This window comes from Cololabis saira, chromosome 21 (genome assembly GCF_033807715.1).
Source record: "Cololabis saira isolate AMF1-May2022 chromosome 21, fColSai1.1, whole genome shotgun sequence".
Classification (NCBI taxonomy): domain Eukaryota; kingdom Metazoa; phylum Chordata; class Actinopteri; order Beloniformes; family Belonidae; genus Cololabis; species Cololabis saira.
Window position 1 is genome coordinate 21,459,463 of NC_084607.1, and position 21,931 is coordinate 21,481,393.

Below are 21,931 nucleotides of genomic sequence, written 5' to 3' on the forward strand. Positions count from 1 at the left end.
TCTCATTCATCCTCAAAGGTTCTGTACTTCCTTTATCATGGTTCATGAAAACATTTCACCTTTAAACCAGAGGCTGGTGTGACGTTTCTAGCTCCAAACTCCACACTAGGAAGATTTCTGGATGGAAAGCCAAACATCTTCAAAAAACAAAGACAAAAGTCCAGCTGGCTTTGATCCAAGCATCCGAGGAAATCCAGGACCTCATCCGAGTCATGAATCAGGTTAAAAGACTTAAACGTGCACTGCTATGACACCTCTTCTGTTATGTTTGGTCCAAGTCATTTACAGGACAAAACAAAAACCTTAATGAGAAGTTCATTTGCATTTATTTTCATATTAAACAGTGTAATTATAAACATTTCATTCAATTACACTAAGCATGATCAATATGAAGTAAAAATATTTAAAATCTACAGGTTTAAAGGACAGAATGAACTCGCGCCTGCTTTCGTGTCTTAAATTAAACCGCTCTGAGCTGATGACTGATATGTTCCTCCGATTTAACTCAGCTTTAAGTTACAAAACCGAACCTCATACCCACAAGTCAGTTACAGAATTTCCCCCATTTACAGACAGAAAAAACAAAACAAAAACAACCATTATATACATTGGAACATTTCAACATAAAGTTACATTTTTCAAATGTGCAAGATTAAGCAAATGTATACTGTAGTCAAATAAAACATTTTCCTTAAATAGATGTTCAAGTTTAAGTGAAACACAGGCTGCTGGTTTGAACAGAAGTTTGTCTACGATATAGGTGAGGTGAGGTCTACTACAACTTAAACTCAGTTGGTCATCGGTGACAAAGTATCTCATGTGTTCGAGGTCCATACAGCAACTGTACTACCTACAGTTTGAAGTTTTAGATCTGTACATGACGACATCAGGGCAAAAACATCTGGATTTCTGACCGTCTCCGCTGCACTTGAATACATCCCTGACAGCAAATAATCAGATGCAATGAAATGTTCAATTTCAGCTGGATAAGGTTCAGGAGAAAAAAGCTAAACTAGTCTAACCATGATAACACTCAAATTATAAAAGCAGCCAGGTATTTATTTTCTTTCTTTTTTGTTCTAGTAGTGAGTTCTCCCGAGGCTTTAAGTCCCTGCACATCACTGAAGAAACACGGCCACCGTCACCGGATCGTCCTATGAATCGACACGCTAATTTATCGTGACGCATGAAATTCATTGCACATTTCTTTACAAACAGCTTGCAGGTTTTTTTCGTCCTGACATTTAAAAATAGAATCTCCCACTTTCTTTTTTTTCCTTTTTACAATAATCCCAGCGAACGTGTGATTAGGAGTTTTGTAGTGATAGTTCAGTGGAGGACAGCAGCCGTCTCTGCAGCATCAACAGGCACCACAATTAAACCCAGTGACAAGTAATCGAGACAAAACAACTTCCTGCACAATTCAGATAAAATAAAGTTTTACCAAAAAAAACAACACATTCTTACTCACAACTGTCTTACAGTTTGAACATCCTTGTCAGGACTGATGCAACAATCCCTAACTAATAACGCTCTTGTCTCAAAAACGACTTAGCTTGCTGTAAAATGTTCCTTTTTAAACATAAAGGAATATACAGTGTGTCAACTCTGTAGATTATTTTTGCAATCACCTTAAGCATGTGGATGGTGCATCCACAGTCACAATCCTTTTTATTCAAATACTGCTACAGAAGAACTCCACACGGAGTTTCTCTCCAAAAAGGAGACTGATCAAACTCAAGAATTTACAAAAAAAAAAAAAAAAAAAATCCTCCCGATAAAAGGCAACCACTTAAATAATCGCACGACATGGAGAAGCATCATTACAGATCTGACTTCCTATTTTCTGTTGCAGGGCTGCTGAGATCCAAAAAGCTTATTCCAGTTTGGTTGTAGTGGTTACTCTGGCCCAGTGTGTTCATGAAGTTTTTTTTTTTTTTTTGGTGAAACAAAAAGTCCCAGTAAAGGAGTGCACTTCAACACACAACAAAAGTAGCGGTCACACACCTGGAATGCACATGATGAGTCTTTAAAGCACACAATTAGAAGCTAGTCCCGTTTTTCTTTTGCTTTCCTTAATGTTTTAGTTTTTTCTTCCAAATTGTAATTGCACTGAACTGAAATCAATGGATGGAGGTGGAGAGGTGATGTGCCTCAGACTGGGCCGTGTCTGCGTTATTTGCTGAAAGTCTGTTTTCAGTCCCGTGCGCGAGTCCACTGTGAACAGTTCTGCCTGAGAGAAACAAACCCACAAACCGTCGTCTGTCCTCCTCCTGTCGAGCACAGCTTCGTTTCTCAGTAGTATGATAAATGCTCCCTTCATTTATCACTTTAGTCTTTCTCTCCATCCTCACTGCTTCCTGTTGTGAACAAAAAGGGTGAAAATTAGGAAAAAAAAGTTCAAGAAAGTAAGAAATGCTAATAAATCTGAATAAATAAATGTGATTGCTGCATGATCAGCTTGCCTCCTTGTTCGATGTCGGAGTCGGTGAGATGTGTGATGGAGAAGGTAGCGATGCTCGCTGGCGAGATGGAGAAGCGGGAGTAGTTGGAGGAGCTGCTCCAGCTGGGCTGCAGGATGCGTCCCGTTGTGGCGGTCAGGGAGGACGTGGCATTAGAGAGGGGGCTTTTATCCGTCTTGGGGAGGAAGGCGGGTGAGGGGGATGTGAAGTCGTCGTCCCATTCAAAACCGCCACCTGGGAGAAGTTCATAAATGCATCAGAACATCTGATTCCAACGTATATAGCAGCTGCACACATGTGGAGGTGTGTTACAACCAAAAACGTAATAATGGCCAATAACGTAATAACTGCCAATAATGTAATAATTTTGGCCATTTCAAATGTAATAAAGCCAATAGTGTAATAATGTGCCAATAATGTAATAAAACCTTTGAGCCAATAACATAATAACTTTTTGCCGATAATGTAATAAGGCATTACATTATTGGCTGGTTATTACGTTATTGGCCTGGTATTAAAAAATTATTACAAAATTATTACATTATCGGCAAAAAGTTATTACATTATTGACTCAAAAGTTTTATTACATTATTGGCACATTATTACACTATTGGCTTTATTACATTTGAAATGGCCAAAATTATTACATTATTGGCAGTTATTACGTTATTGGCCGTTATTACGTTTTTGGTTGTAACAAGGTGTTTAGCTCTACCTTCTTCATCCGTTGAGCTCTCAGAGTTGGCAAAGCGGTTCAGGTAGCTGGCAGTGGGAACGGGGCTGTTGAACTCCGGCGAATGGCTGTTAGATGAGTGGTCACCTAGTTCCTTGGTGGGAGTCTCCTAAAGTACGGTACATTAGGAGAAAATTACAGGCGATATCTTATATCTAAAAATAAATACATATTAAGGACAGACCAATACTCTACCTGATCAAACAGGTAGACGGTGACGTCATCAAAGAAAGAAACAGCTCTCCTGGCGTTCTCTGCGTTGCATCTCATGAGGAACTGTGGAGACGTGGAGGCGTTGATGTTCAGTGTCGTGGGCTTCAACAAGCTCTTCAGGTTCTTGGAGCTGCTGTCATCCGACACGATAATTGGCACCGTGTGCTCAGCTTCATCCTCACTGTCGGTGCTGGAGCTGTGCATCTGGTATGCGCGGATGTCGTCGTCAGAGTCGTCGCTGTTTTCGTCCTCCTCATCAGCATCCACGCCGTCTTCCTGTCCGTCTGAGCCCGAGCCATCCCGCCTCCCGAGGTACCGCCCCTCCACATCCGGCTCTTTGATTTTGAGTCCGTCGCTGGCGTAGGTCCTGGTTAGTTTGGCGTGAGCCGTTCTTTCCGGCTCCGACTCTGACGGCGTTGCAGAAGAAGGTGCTGAGATTCCTACAGCTTCCGAAGAGCTCGTCTGATTTGGAGGAGCGTCCAACAGCTCAGGTTTATGCTCGCCATCGCCGTGGCTGCTACTAGACTCTTTCACCTTGTCGTCAAGTTGCTCTCTGGTTTCTGAAGCTTCTTCCACAACATGGCCGTCTCCAACTTCTGCCTGTCCTTCAGCAGGTAAAGAGGAATCTTGCTGAGAAAACAAAGCATCAATATCTTTTTCCTTGTTATCTTCCATCGCTCGACCTTCAGAGCTCCATGCCACTTCAGCTACACCCGCTGAGGTCGTTTCTTCAGACTTTTTCTCAGGGTCCGAGTCGTTGTCGGAGAAGTAAGCCGAGTCCCTGTAACTGCTACCGACTGGCGGTTCCTCAGCAGGAGCTGCGTCTGTCTGTGGAGCCTCACGTGGACCGAGAGCATCCACAACCCCTTCTACTTCAGAGATGATGATTTTAGGTGGAACCAAATTTGCCGAAGCTGTGAGCTCCTCCGACTCCTCTTCCTCAGTAATGTCCATGCCATTTTTTAAAGAAGAACAATCTCTGACAATCGGCTGAGAGTTCCACTCCGGAGACTCCAGGTTTTCGGTCTCGTAGCCGCTGTCTGATATTTTGTACGGTGGCTGGAGTTTATGTGGGGCTACCTGAACATTCAGCTCTTCTCCCTGCTCTCCTAGTTTATGTATGTCCAGAGAGTCTAGCGAGTCTGGCGTTTCAGCGGAAATGTCTACAGTTGGAACAGTGGTGGACATGCTGTCCTCTAATAAGCTGTCCTGACTAATTTGGTCCAAAGAAGGACCAGACACCAAGAGGGAAGATCTAACACGTGGATGCCCGTTGGTTTCCATGAAGGATTCTTCATGATCAGACAGAGTGGTTTCCAAGTCGATGTCTGGATCCTCGATCAGCTCGCTCATCAGATCGTTACTCGTCAAGTCTTCGTTGTGTTCGTTTTCTGGAGACAGCATTTGATCTGGAAGATATTCAGGCATTTTGATTCCCGTGGGCTCAGCACTGGCCTTTGAGGTCTCCAGGTCATCTTCAAGGCTGGGAATATTGGCATCTGTGCACGAGTCTAAAGTGGCACTGTCAGAGAACGCAGGGGTGTGGCCGTCAGATTCACTGAGCGTAACCTCAAACTTCTCTGAGGTGGAATCAAAGCAAGAGTCTCCCCCTCCATCTGAGGATTGTAGCGGACCGAGGTCTTTAATGGAAGAACTGTTTTCAACTGGCAGCTGGTTTCGTTTGTTATCCTCTACGACTGTAATTGAAGGCACCAGTGTTTCATTTTCCACCAGAGACTCACATGACTCTCCCAAGTTGGTGTTTGGAAAGTCCAAAAGTTCATGTCTTGAGGATGTGCTACTCGCAGCGGGTTCTAAGCATGTATCGGAGCTGTCGAAGCTGCCTAAAGTCGCAAGGTTGTCCCAAGAACTCATTTTGAACGCGTCCTCTGGTTCGTGGACTGTGCCAGGTAAGAGAAAACTCTGCTGTGGGCTGGAAAAAACAGAGCTTTCTTTCATCAGGCCCTGGTCTCGGAGAAACACAAAGTTATCGGCCAGTTTTTCATAACTGAGAAGCCCCTTCACATCCGCGTTCTCCCTCTCCCTTTCCGAAGAAAGTGACGGATGAGAGGCTTCCTCTAAAAAAGACTCCCCGTAGCTTCGAGTTGTATTGGCGTCTTGGACCTCTAAAGCATTGTCATGGAAAGGGTTTCCGTTGTGCTCTGGAAGCTCCATGTAGTTCTTCCTCCAGGGGGGAGAGTCCTCTTGCTTTGACCCCTCTTCAGTGAAAATGTTGGTGTGGTACGGACTGTCGTTCTCAAGGGACGACCAAACGTGGCTGTCGGGTAAATATGAATCTTTTGAATCGATGCTTTGGTGGAAAAAGTCCGCATCTGTGCTAGACTCATCCAGACGGACATCTTGAAGAACGACAAAATCTTGCCGACTTGAAGCAAAGCCCATGTCCTGCCCTCTGTTCATATCCCCCCCAACAGTGCTCTCCCCTTGTTCCTCCAGCTGTATATAGTATTCATTGCCATTAGATGACTTTTGCGCATCGAACACTGGTACAATTCCAGTAATTCCTGAAGGAGTATTACCGTTTTCATCCCTTGTTGCCCTGGTTAAAGGATCAGGGAAATGCGCCTGGATATCTTCCCTTGAAAGAGGAAAGAACATGCTGTGATAGTTCAGTGTTGTGTCCAGGTCTGAGCGTGCATGGGTGGAGTCGTAGTGGTCGTGCTTGGCTGCCTCCCACACGTACTCAAAGCTCAGACCTTTGCTCGTTTCTGTGACGGTAAGAACCTCGTCGATCTCATGACGCAGGGCATCGTCAGCAAACTGATCCAGGATTGGGAAGGATGAGTGGCTGATGGTGGTCTGCCGGGCGGAGGGGTTAGGCTTCAGTGCATCCCAGCGCTGATCGAAATCTTCCTCCATGTCCTTCTGGCCTTGCATGCGCAGATAGACGAGCAGACGGTGGACCTCCTCTGCTGTGGCCCGCTTGTCTGGAGACAGCCAGCAAAACTGCAAGACCTCATACCTGCAGTTACAAGGAAAACAGGCATCGTTCTCAGACTTCATACATTAGTTTTGCTTAACTATGTTATGCCTAAATTATTTTATTTATTCATTTTTTCTAGAAACCTTTATTTATTTATTTAGCAAAGTAAGACAAATATGAACAAAAAATGAAAAAACATGCAAGGAAAGGAAGAAGCCTGGTGGCTTATATAGAATCCTTTCCATATATGAATAAAAAACAAGAAAATGTAACTCAGATCAAATAATGAACATTACAAAGATGAAACAATAAGAAAGTTCTTTAAATGATTTTTGAATATTGGCAAGGATGGTGATGATTTAAGAGATTTTTTGAGTGGATTCTGTAAGTGATGAAAGATTGATGTTTCCATGTTCTACAAAACGGTAAATTAAAATCATCTTTGTGCTTTGTGGCATAAGAATGAATATCGGAATTAACACAAAAGAAATTATGAAAAGAAGAAGGAAAATCTTGTATATAACTTTTAAATTGGAACATAAATAAACATGTTTTAAAATTGTTAATTTTATTGACTGATAATAATGACTAATTAAAATGTATTTGTCCCACAATGGGGAAACTGCATTCTCATGCTTTTAAACCATTGTGGGACAAAGCGTATTTTTCCACATTTATTGTCCTGCAACAGTTACCAAATACTCACCATCTGTCAGAATAAGGAAGCTCGAGTTGTGGTTTGAACAGTTTGAGTTGTTGCTCCTTGATCACGTGATTGAGAACCTCGCGGTCAGACAGATGCGGGTACGGCTGAGCAGCGTTCTCAAAAAGCTCCCATAATGTGACCCCTAAAGCCCTGTAGACAAATAAGAAGTAAACAGCTGTTCATTGCAAGGATGCATTCAAATAAAAAAATAACACACCCCGAGCACTGCTCTAAAACAAAAATACTGACACTTCAGTGACATTAACTTTGACAGGAAAGAGTTTCTGTGAATAAAAACAACTCTTTGTAACTAATCAGTTGTGTCAGGAAAAGGTTTTCAGCGTTTACGGTGCGGAGCTGCATTTAACTGGTGCAGTTTTTCTTCCCATTTACTGCACATGAATCGAATATATTTCACAAATTCTTGTGTCAGGAACCAGGGCTCGTCTTCTCATCGGTGAACTATACTAGACTATTTTTTTTTTCTTTGTATACTTTACTCATGTGACCCCACCAAAACAGTGACACCCAGTGGCACAAATTGCACACTGCAGTCTAGAGTTTGGTTCCCACATCTCCCTTCTCTGTGCTGTAAGGCCAACGTTGGGCATCTTTGAAGAAATACAACTTGAACAGATTCACGGACTCATAATGTGGTATAATTTCTTGAAAATGTTCTTCCCTGCCAGGACAGTGCTTACTTATACCTACCACACGTTGCTGGTCTTGGTCTGCTCCAAAGTCACTACACCCCCATGGCGCTCCCCCACCAGCTCGGGCGCCAGCCAGCGAAGAGGTGCGAATATATCATCTTCTGTGATGATATAATCCTCCTAGAAATAGATTTTTTTTTTAATATATAAACACAGATTTCTAGTAAAACAGGGCTAAATAAAAGCCACCATAACAGGGGAGGTTTGTTTATTCCCTCTTGTTGAGGCACCAAACCTAGATGTCGCCTCCCCCTTTCTTTACAGAAATAGATTCACTGGGTGACCTTATCTTTTGAGTATTAAATTCAGACAGCCAAAGTGACAGATCAGCAGTATTTGAGGCATGCAGCAGACACAACTGCTCAGGACATATGCAGCATGTCAAGTTACAGTGAAGACAGTCTAAATTCTTCAGTCAAATGTACTGCATGGCTGCTCAAAAGACAGTTACGTGGACCAGTTTAAAAAAAGGATTTATATTCTCGTTAACAATAGACTTGTGAAACCCCTTAAGCTCTTTAAACTGAAGAAGTTTTAAAATATCTTAAAGTAGAGAGAACTGCAAGTACAGCAGAAAAAAAATGGATGAACATCCTAAAGTTTCAATGACTCCTAAGCTATCAAACCAATGATCCTTCAGCCACAGTGTCTCCGGTTTTCCGGACGTTGGGAGCATCTGGACAATAGTGTTCCTCTGACGGCAAGAGAAACTAAATTTGGAATCCAATATATGATGAGGTCAAATATCCTCCCTGCACTAATCAGTAAAATGTAATCCTAAACTATTGTTCTGGCAATCAGAATGCTTCAGTATGTTTAGAAAACTGGGTTCAACTTCAGCAGATTTAACAGTGGATTTAGTCAACAGAGCAGTACATCAAACATTTTCAGACCATTACAGCAAAAAACACTGATGAAATGTTTATTCAGGTAAAACCAAAAAAAAACTAAGTTTTGCTCACTTTGTATCTGAAGGGTCCGATTCCATAGTCTCCCACTTTGACTGTAAGATCTGCGGTCAGGTAACAGTTCCTCAGAGCCAAATCACTATTAGAACAAATGCAAAAACATCAGAAATAGTTACTCAAAAGGATATTTTATACAAGTTAAAGCTGGCAAGTCTGTTACAGATTCTCAATTTTACACTCAATTTCCCCTGAGTTTTAATCAGCTTGAGCATTTGCATCAATAAGGGAGGACAGTGTGGTCGGGACCACAAATGATTTATGCACCTACAGGAAATGACCACAGTAGTTTTGTCATTTTGTTTGGCTCATGACTTTAACAACATTCATACAACAGGAGGGTGCAGTTTTAAGGGGAAATGAGGGCTACTTTTGTTGTTTGATGGGCAGGAGAGGGCATCAAGGCTCTGAGTTTCAGCAGAATTCAATACTGCAAGTTAGTTGGTTCAAAGAACATCAAGAAGCAGACTTTGATTTCTCTTTAGTCCCACAGCATTGCCCGTGTTCCCATGTCCCTTTCAACCACCCAATGACACACGGTGCTGGCACTGGTATCCTTGTGTGTACACGGCTCTACCAGTGCCAGACCCGCTGGAACCCCCTATAAGATGAATGGAGATATATTTTAAACCCTCCTGTCCTCTGCTGCTGGCTGTTAACTTAACATATAGTAACATGGCAGAAACAAGTCCAACACTGTAACCCTACAAGGCTAAGATATGACATGACACCGGTTGCTCCCACACTGTGAAGCATTTGCACACCACTTGTATTCAGTTTCTTGACGTCATCTGGGACAAAGAGGACAAAAATATTATTCAACTTTTTAGTGTTACTGGTTCAGATTAGAGGTGGGTGCAATTCATCGATGTGTCAATGCATCGCGATGCGTCACGTGACGATTTGTAATCGATTATGGTCCAGTAAAAAAAAAAAAAAAAAAAAAAAATTTTTTTTTTTTTTTTTAAATTATCCTATCCAGATTCCAGACTGAATAAGCTGCGGAATCATTTCATTTTCAAGAATGCACATTTCTTATTATTCACTTGAAATATGGCAGATATGTTTACACTAAATAAATTTGATGGAAGTACATATCTTGTTTACTTGAATTAATGAACTCATTAAATCCAGGGCTTGACCGTTTTCAGTGTTTTCCGCCAATAGAGGTCTTTGTGTCTTTGAAAAATACATGTCAAATGTTCAAACAACCTTGTTATTTACTTAATGAGTGTTGTTAGAGGAACTGAGTTAATTGATTGGCTATTTATTTACAAATGTAGCCACAGATGAAGACAAAATCAATCTTGTATGGAAAAAAGCATTAAAAATCACAATAATCGAAGAATCGAAGCTCCAATAATCGAAATCGAATCGAATCGTGAGGTACCCTTGTTTGCACACCCCTAGTTCAGATGTATTCGAGGGGTGTTAATTCACTAATCTAACCCTACCATTTGATGAGACAGTTGCACCCTGCTGTCACCCTGACTTGGTCTGCTGGGACGCGACAGCAAATGTGTCGTCACATGACATTCAGGTGAATTGGAAGCAAACTTTTGAAAAGTTGCAAAAGCTAAACAAAAATTAGGCGCATTTTCATTAACCCATTTGGATCAATCTACTACATTACAGAAGGCTAGAATGAATTCATTTTATTTTAAACACCATAAATTGTAAGAATGTCTTTACAATTGCCTTTTAAAACTACAGAGCAAAGCAGCTGAGGCATTGAGAAAGGCAATGACGCAGAGGGCTGTTAGTAGCAGCCGCAACAACATCACTCGTAACTCCTCTCATGAAATGCCAAGTGGATCATTTTATTTTTCCATACAGTGTCATTACTTTGTGTTATCTCTTCTGATTAGTTTGCTAGAATTGTTATGGAAAATATAAAGCTGGGTCTTCCATTACTGGTGCACCTAACGAGCCAACTGTGTCAGAGCGCACCCATTCAAAGCATTCGTTCGGGTTTAAAAATGTGCCCTGCTTGGTTTGCTCCATATATCCCTCTAGTAAAGGCCCATTACGAACGGGCACCTTCACTTACAGCTCCTATATATTCTTGCCTCACAGTGCAGTATGTTTTCTGCAGCCCCGTTCTCACCCCCCCGCATCGCAAAGCTGAGGTTTCAGCCTTGGACATCAGCCCATACGACGCTTGATGGCATCATCACCAGGCTCTACTACAGTTTGGCCAGGCTGCCCTCAGTGTTTTTTATTTTGCTTGACCTTTTTTTTTTTATTCCTGAATAAAAAAAAGTGTCAGTTTTGTTTGTTTATTCTTCCATTTGTAAATTAAATGAATCCACAGGAAAATAAGCTTGTAGAACTCTATTTAAGTTGTAACAAGGATTACAACACAACATCCAATATAAGGATATCCTTTTACATGCAAAGAGCAGAATCATCATATCCCCCTGGCAGGGGACAGCTGACACTGTGGCAATGCATGGGAGCTGTGTAATTGGAACCCCTTGAGCTTATTCTGAGCATGCAAAATAGAGCTGACGAGATGAGCATCGTATGTTTCCCCAAAGCCCTGAGTTCCAAACACCCCCTTCCAGCCCTGCTGGCGGGCAGCCAGACATTCAGTACTGGCTGGGGTAAAAATGAAAATGAAATGTAGCCACGCCACAAACCTTTTTTGGAGGCCACTAGCACTCCAGAGACTGGTTGGACAGTAAGAATGTACATAAAACTAACAGTTGACCCACATCTTCATAGTCACACAATGTTTATGACTGTGTACTTAGTCATGACAGTTCAATTCCTTGTAAATGTGCCTTTTGTTTATGATACAGAAGCTCTAGGCTAAATCATTCAATATGATCGCATTTTACGAAATGTAATTTTGACAAACTGGAAGTTAAAATATGAAAGTGTAGTCGAATTAGAATCTCTTAAAATACTCAAGATAATACTGCATCTATTTAACAGTCTAGAAGTTACATTTCCACAAGAATCTCCAGTTAAACAATATAAATACAAATGTAATACGAGTACGTAATTTAATTAAAACTGTTTTTTTTTATGTGTCTGGTGTCACAGACAGAGTGAGCATTGCTTTAAAACAGCCACTGCAATGAGGAGCAAGAAAAACAAAATGCTTAGCAGACCAAAACACAGCCTGCTTGAGTGTAGCTGCTCTGAAGTGCAGATCTGAACTGCTACCTGTGCAAGAAGTTGTGTTTGTGAAGGTGAGTGACACCAGCAGCAATTTCACAGGCCATCCTCTGCAGCTGCAGCAAGTCAGCGTTTCTGAACGTCCAATCCTGCTGAGACAGATAGCCCCGCAAATCCCCCTGCAAAGACACGCAAACACAAACACCATTAGCCCATACACAGAAAACAAGAAAAGAAAACAGTCAACAAATGAAAAATAACATCAATTTTATTGTGATAAAAGAGGAATTAAAAAAAACGTAAAAATCCCCATTAAATGTAGTGTGCAGAGAAGGCCACAGGGGGGCAGCAGGCTCCCCCAACCCTTGTCTTCTCAGCACTTCTCACTGTTGATGTGTGACAGAACCAAATAAGGGTAACGCCAGGAAATAGACATCTGCTGCGTCACAGGGATTTATAAATAAAAAGTCTAGCTCAGATTAGTGGCGTAAAGTGTGCCTGTGACTAGTGGTTGATGTTTAGGAGTTTGAGAGTACAGGGGAATTAATCAAGACAATTTACTTTCATCATTAATATTTCAACACAATAAAGCTCAATAATAAACATTTTTACTCTTAAAATAATGAAGCAGTCATTGAATAAAAATGCTAAGCAGTAGTTGTCATTGCAGCAGTGCAGTAGGAGGTCAGTCATGAAGGGAAGTGAGAGCACATGCCCCCCCCTCTATTCAGAGGACAGACCTGCACGGGTCTTTGTAGCCAGACGGTATGCCAAGACAGTAAATTTGAATTTCAACAGCGTCTCAGCTGCATGCAGGTTCACAACACTGCGCACTGGGAATTTCTGTGTACACACACGGATGTCATTCACCAATATGACCCAGAATACAACTGACATCACTATTTACTCTGAGGTTTTAATGGGCAGTTTGGTTCATGTTTTGATCACGTTGATAATAGAATGAGGGATGTTCTCGATTAACCAGCAGAATGCAGAAGTGGTAAAGTCTTAACACATGTACTGTGCACACATTTTTTTGTAAAAGAATGTCAAGTCACATTGAGTTAACCTGCATGCAAGTCTGCTTATGTTGAGGTATGTGTCTGTTTACAAAGGGTTCCTTTTACCCTGAGCAATTCTTCACAAGCAGCTTTGATCAGTCACACAGACAAATATAAATACAAGCCCACACAGCTATAGGAAGGAAATTACAAAGTGTGAAGGGCTTAAATAATCAGGCCTTGTGTTTGGTCAGTCAGTTGGAAAAAAATGTCCAAGTTAAAGTATAACGCTGCTGCAACACTCAAATTGTGTTTGGACTTTTTTGTGGGTTGTCCATTACACTTCCTGATCATAGAAACATGCTATATTCCTTTTTTTGTGGGTTGTCCATTACTCTTCCTGATCGTATAAACATGTTATATTCCTATTACTCATTACTGACATAATGATCACAATAGGCTAAGGATTTATCCTTGAAATAATGCTTCAGTTGCTTATATGTAACAAACTGTGGCTTCTGTAAAATACGAAAGGTTGTTGGAGGGAAAAAGTCACATGGGCTTTTATGCATTCACCTCGTCCGCTGTCCAGCTCCACACTCACATTTCCTGCTAGGTCACCAAGTAAATGATTTACATGACTTTAATTGGCAAGAAGCAATAGATAACTTTACAAACAAGCAGAGCTAAAACCAAAACTCAAAAAAGTTTTTTTAAACTAAGAAAATTCATATCGCCTGGAGACAAGATCCCACTTGAATGAAGCCCTCAAAAAAAATCTTTATCCAATGAGGGATACCAAGCATCAACAGTTGTGGTAACCTCACACATTATCACCTTTTGCATATAGGACCTGCTCTTGGTAACGCTATGCTCCTTAATGGCTCGCTCATACTTGTTGAGTCATTCACCTTGTGTCATTTCTGTGTCGCTGTCAGAGAGATTACTGGAGCTGGCGGGGAAGGACCACAATGCCAGGACATCTGCCAGCTCTGGGCAGCTGACAATACTCCAGCCCAACATGATTATGCAATGTCTGGCAAGAGGAGCTGAAGGGGACTCTGCTCGATGTGTCATCATGTTAGAGAAATCGGAATCAAGCTAGAGACGTTGAAATTCAAAGAAGCCGCATGACGGAAATAGCAGAACCTTTTAGCATTCAAGAATCATAAATTTGTCTAAATAAATCAAATCAAAGTACTACAATGATTTAATTTCCTACAGTAAGTGTTAAGTTCCCCCAAATTAGATTTTCTTTAGGAACAGCCTTGTTTACTCAAGACTACACTCAATAGATACCAACAAGTACAAGGTTCTGGCTGTAAAAATGTACAAACACAGCAACTGGTGGAGAGGAACGCAGAGAAGTGTAAATGGAGCCTGTTGCTTTACTGGGCAAGGTGGGAACATGAGACGTCCCAGGCTTATAGTAACTATGTGACTGCGACTGCAGAAGGAGGCTGGGAGGAGGCGGGAGCCAGGGAGTAAAGGGGAGCTCCCCTCGATCAGGGCCAAGCACAAACAGCTCAAAAGAATTAAATCAATCAAAGAAAGAGAAAATAAAGAAAGGTAAAATCAGCAGCCATGATGGAGTCTGAGTCACTTCAATCATTCCTATATGAAGGTAGGCGGGAGGACTAATTTGGGATATAGAATAAACATTTGATCCAGATTGAGAAGGTTTTATGGACAATCTTTTTAATATTTGAATTAAACATACTGGTTAGAACAATCAGTTCTTACTAAATTAGTGTTAATAAACCAAGTAGTATGACTATAAATTAATGCAAAAAAGGAAAACTGTCAACTAAAAAAAAATAAGAATATTCAAAATTATTTTAAATGACTGATTTATTTAATTTCCCTTGAAGTTAAATATGGTATCTAAATAAATATATTATCCAAGTTAGTTGCTCTGTATGCTTTAGCATGTGCTGGATTGTGCACGTCGCAGTACTCACCATTTCACAGTACTCAAAAACAAGCAGGAAGGGGATGGCTTCAACACACTGTCCGACACACTGGAGAATGTTTGGATGCTGCAGCACTCTGAAGACAAAACAACAAGACAGGCTCTTGATCTGATGAATATTAGAGTAGACAGAGTTTTGGGAGTGATTAAATCTCATGCACTGTGCGAGAGAAAAGATAGAGGGAGCTGCTTTACATTACAAGGATGGCATACAACTATTTTTTATGACATCACTGAATAGATATATTTAAAACATTAACGGGTAACTATCAATAGCCCCCCTTTAGACATGCAGGAAAAAACGGTAAATAAACTGATAGACAGCCATTTAAAGACAATAAGTGCATGGTAAAAGGAAGGCAAGTTTAGTTGTATAGCACATTTCAAAACAATTCAAATGGCTTTACATAAAAATACAAAAAAATAAAAAAGGACAGACATAAGTAAAAAAGAATTAAACAAATGAGATGCAAGAAATGATGCATTATGGTGGATTACTGAACTGCAGCAGAAAGAGGTTATTGTGGACATACCTGTATGGATCCCCCTGCTGCAAGAAGTCATTCTGCTCCTTAGCGTTAGCATTAGCTTTTAATTCTTTCACCACCACTCTAGTTCCCCCTGGGTCTGTGTAGATTTCACTCAAAAGGACCTGACGGGATAAAAGAACACGGAAAATTAACCCACAGGCACATAAAACCCTGAGTAGGACAATGAGGCTTACTGGGAACAGGTCTACACTGTATTACTGTGACACTTCAATATAAAACCACAGATGGAGTAGCAAAAACATTTATGGGCATACATCTTTTCAGGTTAAACATTACAACAGTTGCTGGATGTATTCCTTCAGACAAAGTAATACTTCTGCGTAAACCAAAAGCGATCTTACCTGGCCAAACCAGCCGTGTCCGATCTCTTGGATGTAACTTAAACTGTGACGTCCCACCTGGAAGCCAGCAGAAACCTCTGTGGACACAAAGTACCAAAACCATTTTAAGATTTTCCACAAGTTATATGTACCTTCTTTTAGAATCACTGGCTTTAAAATGACCAATTAAATAAATATTAAATGGTGCCACATCAAGTTCTCCACCCAGTCCCATGTTTTTGTAAAATTATGCTTTTCCAGTTCCAATGTGTGCCACTACAAGAACTAGGTAATAAGCACATTTCGTGTATCATTTGAAGGATATAAATATGATATGTACAAATGTTTGGAGTAATTAATGTATCCCATTGTGTGTTTGTCTGACCAGTAATGCTGGCAAGAGGCTGGAGATGTGGTGGTCCAGGTAGGGGGACGGGGGACACAGCGAGGGTGTACACCTCAGCTGGGGACTGCATAGAAGGCGTGTCCTCTGCGGGCGGGGTGAAGTCGATTTCATCATCAAAGTGGTCTTCAAACTCCTACGTCGACGAAAATAAGACCCATTTAAGCTTGGTTACAATTATTAAAAAAAAAAAAGAAACTGCAGCCATTCACGTAGTAAACTGTATCCTACCAAGTTCAGCTCAGTAATATTTTAATCAATCCCAGAGGGGAGGTGACATGTATCCATCATAACTACCAGCCTGCATTACTCTCACCTTGAAGTTGATTTCCCTTTCCTTGCAGCAGGTCACGCAGTTGACTGCCAACACGACCAAGGCCACCAGCACAGTCAATGACACCACCAGGGACAGGTAAAGAGACACAGTCAAAGTGTCCCCTGTGCTTCCACCTGGAAGGACGAGAGAAAAAACAAGAACATGCTGATTCATTCATATGTGAAGCTGTGATTCAAAAATAATTTTGAAGGGAACAGAAGAGGACACCTGACAGCCCTGTGAAGTTAGGAGAATAAACGCAGTGTGTTTCAGTGACACAGCACATGAAAGGTGTTCTGGCTGCTCTTCTATATTTACCCACAACAAAAAGGTGCATTTAAGTCAAATAAAAATAAACCGCAAAGATGTTAAAAAGCAACTCCCTGAGCTTGCTAGTGTTTTGTCAGCAACTCCACTGCAGCTGACAGAAATGTCACGCTAGACATGATTTGGACCACACACAAAGTCAAACGACTGATACTTTAAGGCTTACAATATCTGCAAACATGACAAGAACTGAGTTGTCCGCCCAGACCACCAAACCTCTAGCCCTCAGAGATCTAGAAAGACAGTTGTGGGGGTGTCCGCTGGCCAGTTAGCAGCTGAGAGTGCAGCTGCAGTGACAGCAGGTGTGGGTCTCCTTGAGTCAGGATGATGCTGCTCCAGCAATTCAAGTGTCAGCAGCCTTGAAACCTACTTCACTGCTCACCCACTACTGACTCACTGCACTGATGTCAACCCACATTACAAACAAGAGCATTTCATTTCAACAAAACTCACATCTAGTCTGAAGTATATTTACAATGCAGATGCCAAATTACTACAGCATTTATGTATAAGAAACAGACAAGTGGTTGTTACTAGAGAAAGAAAGATGGGCAGAAAAGCAAGTGTAAATAGTGTAAAATTGATACTCATAAATATATATGGTTTGCATACCCATTCAACACATACACTATAAAACTTCAAAAAATACACCACTAAAAATAAACAAAGGCTCATTCATTTAATGAACGATCCTACGTTTTTATAAGTTCCGTATTTTGTATTTTGTATCCGTCCGTCTGTCTGTGCATGGTCACCTTGTTTGTCAAATGTCACTGCTCATTCATAGCTATTCATTTGAAGGTTATGACTACCGGTCATTGAACAGTCAAAGGACATTAAAGTCAATCCCTCCTCCTTGCTCCTTGAATCGTCCTTTATGAATAAGCATTTTCTTCCTATTGAAGACTTGCTGAATGCATTTCTGTGGTTTATTATATTCTACAATTTAATACTACTCTAAAGCACCATAAGAAATGTACATATAATGTAAGCCCACAACCCACATGATGCGTGTAAAAGAAAAGCACTGAAAGAGTGATGTGCGAGGTACTACTCCCTACTTGTGTTTATCATGTTTATTCTGGTTATACAGTTGTCTAACAGTTGATAGTAAAAAGTAAAGCACGCCCCATGATCCCCAGCTGGAGCCAGTTTTTGCAGCATCAACTTGAATAATTTTCAGTATGACATAATCCATTTCTAACATGGTTGTGGAGGAATTTTAGCCCACTCTGAAATGCCGTTTACATACAGCTCTCTCAAGGGTCCACTACAGCGATAGTCAGCTTGTGGTAGGGCTGGGCGATATCGAGATTTTAATATATATCGATATATTTTCAAACACGATATGGTACGAGACAATATCGTTTATATCGATTTTTTTTTTATTTATTTATTTTTTTTTACATTTTTTTTTTTAATGATTTTGATATAGCTTATTTTGTGACAAATTGACTTGAATGTTTTATTTGAGATTTGCACAAATGTTTTGTTATTTGCACAACTGTCAACCTCAGTGGAAAAGTCTGCCTGTTACTGTCTACATTGTATTAATTGCACAGTGTATTTTAATTTAATTGTTATGCAGGAAAGGGATATTTGTTTTATTTTATTCAAGAAGCATTTTTATTCTATATATGCAGGCAGTTTATTTTTATTTCATTTGTTTTATTCATTTTGATATTGTGCAGACCTCTGTTAATAAAGGAACCTGTGTGACATTTGGCACGAGGCTTTGTATTAAAACTGACTGTTTTTTTAAGGGTTTGCCTCAGAAAAAAATGAAGCTAACAGACATGCTATGCTATAATGCTTTGGGGGAAACCCCAATTATGTCACAGAAAAAATATCGATATATATCGAGTATCGCCATTTAGCTAGAAAATATCGAGATATGACTTTTGGTCCATATCGCCCAGCCCTAGCTTGTGGTATGAACTAGCCTGATAGATCAGACCCACATCTGGAAAGATGTAGGGTCTGAAAATGATCCATAGATAGGGCCTCCCTATCCAAGGGGCAGCACCAACGGCTGCTTATCAAACTGTCTTTGAGTGCAGTTGGTTAACACTACAACGAATCAGGACAACGAACAAGGTAACTGTTATGACTGTGGTCATATTTTGTAGTCCGTCTGCTGTGTGTGTGTGTGCCCTGTGGTTTTCTTGTGTTAATTTAATATGCAGATAGGTGTGTGCCACAGCCGTGCGGTCATTGGTGGGACCGTTCCATGCCCTGGACGGTGATTGGCTGAAACCGACAACCATCTGAGATATAAGGAGCCAAGATGGCGGCCACCAGAGGGCTGCAAGCGGGCTGCAGACTCTCATCCTCCTCCTCTCCCAACAGGCCACACCTTTTGCTATCTGTTTTGATATTAGTTACTTGTGAGTAGTAAGGGTGGGCTGCCATTTTTGTTAACCTTGTTTTCTCCTGTTTATTTTATTTAGGGAGGTAAGCCTTGTGTCATTTGTTTTCTTTTGTTTGACAGGTCAGTTGCCTACTCCTAAGACAGGACCCTTTTGTTTGTTGTTTTGGCCTGTGTCCACCCTGGAGCCTAGTAGCTCAGTCTCAGTTTACTTTTCAAGCAAGTTATATGTTGATTTACTTTTGTGTAAATAAATCACTTCCTTTTGTAGTGAAACCAAATCTTGTTTGTGGCTACTTGGGACTTGGGGAAGATGGGGCCTTATCATGTTGTGTCCTAGGCACCCCTAGACTGGGGCATGACAGTAACACATTCAGGGGGACGAAAAGGAGCCAGCAAAAGATAGAGTGGGATGTGGCTGCAGACTGTGTTTAGGGTGAAGCTCCACTGACCTCCACTGTGGACCAGAAACCGAGAGACTTCCAACCAATGGGGCACCTTTCCCAGACAACTCAGACCTAACCCTAACCGTACCCCCCTAACCACTCATCTGGTCACATGGTTGCAGTCTAAAAGCTGGGTAGAGACCCACTCCATACCTTCTGCAGCTAGTTACTGTCAAAGATCCTCTATACAGAAGATACCGCATTACCGTTACTGCCAATGGTACGAAATGGTATACACTTCCGGTCTCCTAAGTGGGCGTGGTCGGCCCTCTAACCTCACTTCCTGTCTCCTAAGTGGGCATGGCCGCCCCTCTGACCTCACTTCCTGTCTCCTAAGTGGGCGTGGCCGCCCCTCTCCCCACGTCGTTTTGGAACATACAACAGTAGATACAGTACAACTTTCTTCCAAAAAGACTTAAATAATAAAAATAACAGTATTATTAAGCAAAGAAGCAAGTTTTATTTTAGTTTTAAACTTCATTTTATCCGATGGGAAAACGATGAGAGCCAAATCTCGCAAGAGTGTGTTGCTCACACAGAGACAGGTCTCAAACAAAGTTCATTTTCTCCTAATCTGTCGGTCTGAAAATTGCCATTTTGGTGTCAGAATGTTCAGAAGGTTTGTGGCTTTTGAAAAATGGGTCCCATATTTACTTAGGTTACTATGGGGCGAAGGAATAATCTGTCCTCACGTTCACTTTTCCCATAGGACTCAATAGACTCAGGACCTACTTCTGGTCTCCTAAAGGGGCGTGGCAGTCACGTGACACAGATACAGGAAACCAGCCGTAGTGGGCTGTCTCGTTTATTGAACGTCTCTGGTACTGTTCACAAGAGAGTGTTCTGTTTAGAAGAGTAAATTAAACTTTTTTTAAAAAGTCAGAATCTTTCACCGTTGATGCCAAAGTCAAATCAAATGGTCGCTAATCCTCAGCTGCAGCCATCTACACAGTTAACCATCCAGATTACATTACCGCTCTGCTGTCATCGTGTTAAGCCTGCCCAAATACACTCTCTACAAGGATACTGATACGAGTGGCTCCCATGATTTCTGGCCATAGTTAATGAGCTGCAATGGAACGTAGCTGGACGCAACCACGAAGCAAATTTAAATTTGCTAGTGATACTTTAAGATTTCAAGGCTAGCTATGCACTATAACCTCTCGACTTGTTTTCAGCTATTATGCTGCTGATTGTCTTGTGTGCTTGGATGTCCGTCCTGTTTCAAGACTAAATTAGGCCAAATATTTAGCTGTTGGAAAGATGCCCTTACATTTGACTCCAGAATACTTTAGTAAACAGAAGAGTTTGTGGTCAAATAAGTTGCTGCAGAACACACTGTCAATTACTGAGGAGGCTGCAGTCCACCATCGACTAGGCCAAATGTGGAGAACACTTGTATTAGATCATTATAGTAATGCGCAAATACAAGGTCTTTTGTCTCTGTGCTTGAAGCGAAGAGGGGCATATGAGGGGTTGCCTTGAACAAAATAATTAAAGTTTGTTCAAATGACCGCTACATTTTCGACTAGGCACAAGAAAAAAGATAAAAACCAAAAAAGGTCTGAAAAAAGGACAAAGTTATTAAAATTAGCTGTCAATAGTATAACCCAATGAACACTTCTACTGTGCAGAATTCTGTATTTGGTGTGTGTGCATGAGAGGTAGAGGGCAGACAGTTTGCAAATACCCGTAGCGAGCCAGATACAAACTGTATGCAATACAGAATAAAGGTGCCATCAAGTCTTCTCATCTTGTGCTAAACATTTCTGACAAATGAAATTGTGATTTTAAAAACAAATTATTAAAAAAAACAAAAAAAACAACCCCACAGGTAAGCATCAGTGGCAAAAGTTTGCTCCTAAAAAAGTTCATTTTAGAGTATTGAGGGTTTAGTATCTTCAATCATTTCCCTATTAGATTCGATTTTTGAGTCACATAATTGCAAGGAAAGACTAATTAAAAGATCAGGATTTAGTAAAGTTTTTTATAGACTCAGTTTACTGCTTATTGCTGTATACAAAGTACAGATTTGCGACCGGTATTAAAACAAGTGAATAAATAGGGTTCCCAAGTATAAATAAATGACAAAAACATCCTTTAGTCAAAGGGCTACATTATAGTTGACTCAGACATCTTTCTCCTAAATTTGTAAGACAGAATGAATTAATAAATAAATAAATACACACAAGTGTAAATATACGGTAATTTAAAGGAGCCGTCTGTAAGAAATGGCCAAAACTGGTACTGCAGTCACTTTCAAAATATTGTTGAGCGGCGTGTACCCTCCCCCTCCTCCCCCGACCAGAGGTTGCCAGGTAGGCTGCAGAATGCAGCAGGAACGTAGGCTGCCATGGCAAGCGAC

At 41.0% G+C, this 21,931-nt stretch overlaps 1 protein-coding gene across 1 annotated transcript in view; it reads right to left on the minus strand.

The window, feature by feature from the left end:
• Positions 1-307: 307 nt before the first annotated feature.
• Positions 308-21,931, minus strand: part of lmtk2 (lemur tyrosine kinase 2) — a 28,588-nt gene continuing 6,964 nt past the window's right edge. Inside the window, exons 2-14 of the mRNA XM_061712745.1 lie at positions 16,426-16,559; positions 16,092-16,245; positions 15,728-15,804; positions 15,369-15,487; positions 14,825-14,912; positions 11,911-12,041; positions 8,734-8,818; positions 7,770-7,891; positions 7,059-7,208; positions 3,391-6,391; positions 3,178-3,304; positions 2,466-2,696; positions 308-2,360 (exon numbers count right to left, since the gene is read on the minus strand). Of these exons, the coding sequence (XP_061568729.1) occupies positions 2,332-2,360; positions 2,466-2,696; positions 3,178-3,304; positions 3,391-6,391; positions 7,059-7,208; positions 7,770-7,891; positions 8,734-8,818; positions 11,911-12,041; positions 14,825-14,912; positions 15,369-15,487; positions 15,728-15,804; positions 16,092-16,245; positions 16,426-16,559 (4,448 nt within the window). The 3' untranslated portion in view covers positions 308-2,331. The remainder of the gene's footprint in view (positions 2,361-2,465; positions 2,697-3,177; positions 3,305-3,390; positions 6,392-7,058; positions 7,209-7,769; positions 7,892-8,733; positions 8,819-11,910; positions 12,042-14,824; positions 14,913-15,368; positions 15,488-15,727; positions 15,805-16,091; positions 16,246-16,425; positions 16,560-21,931) is intronic.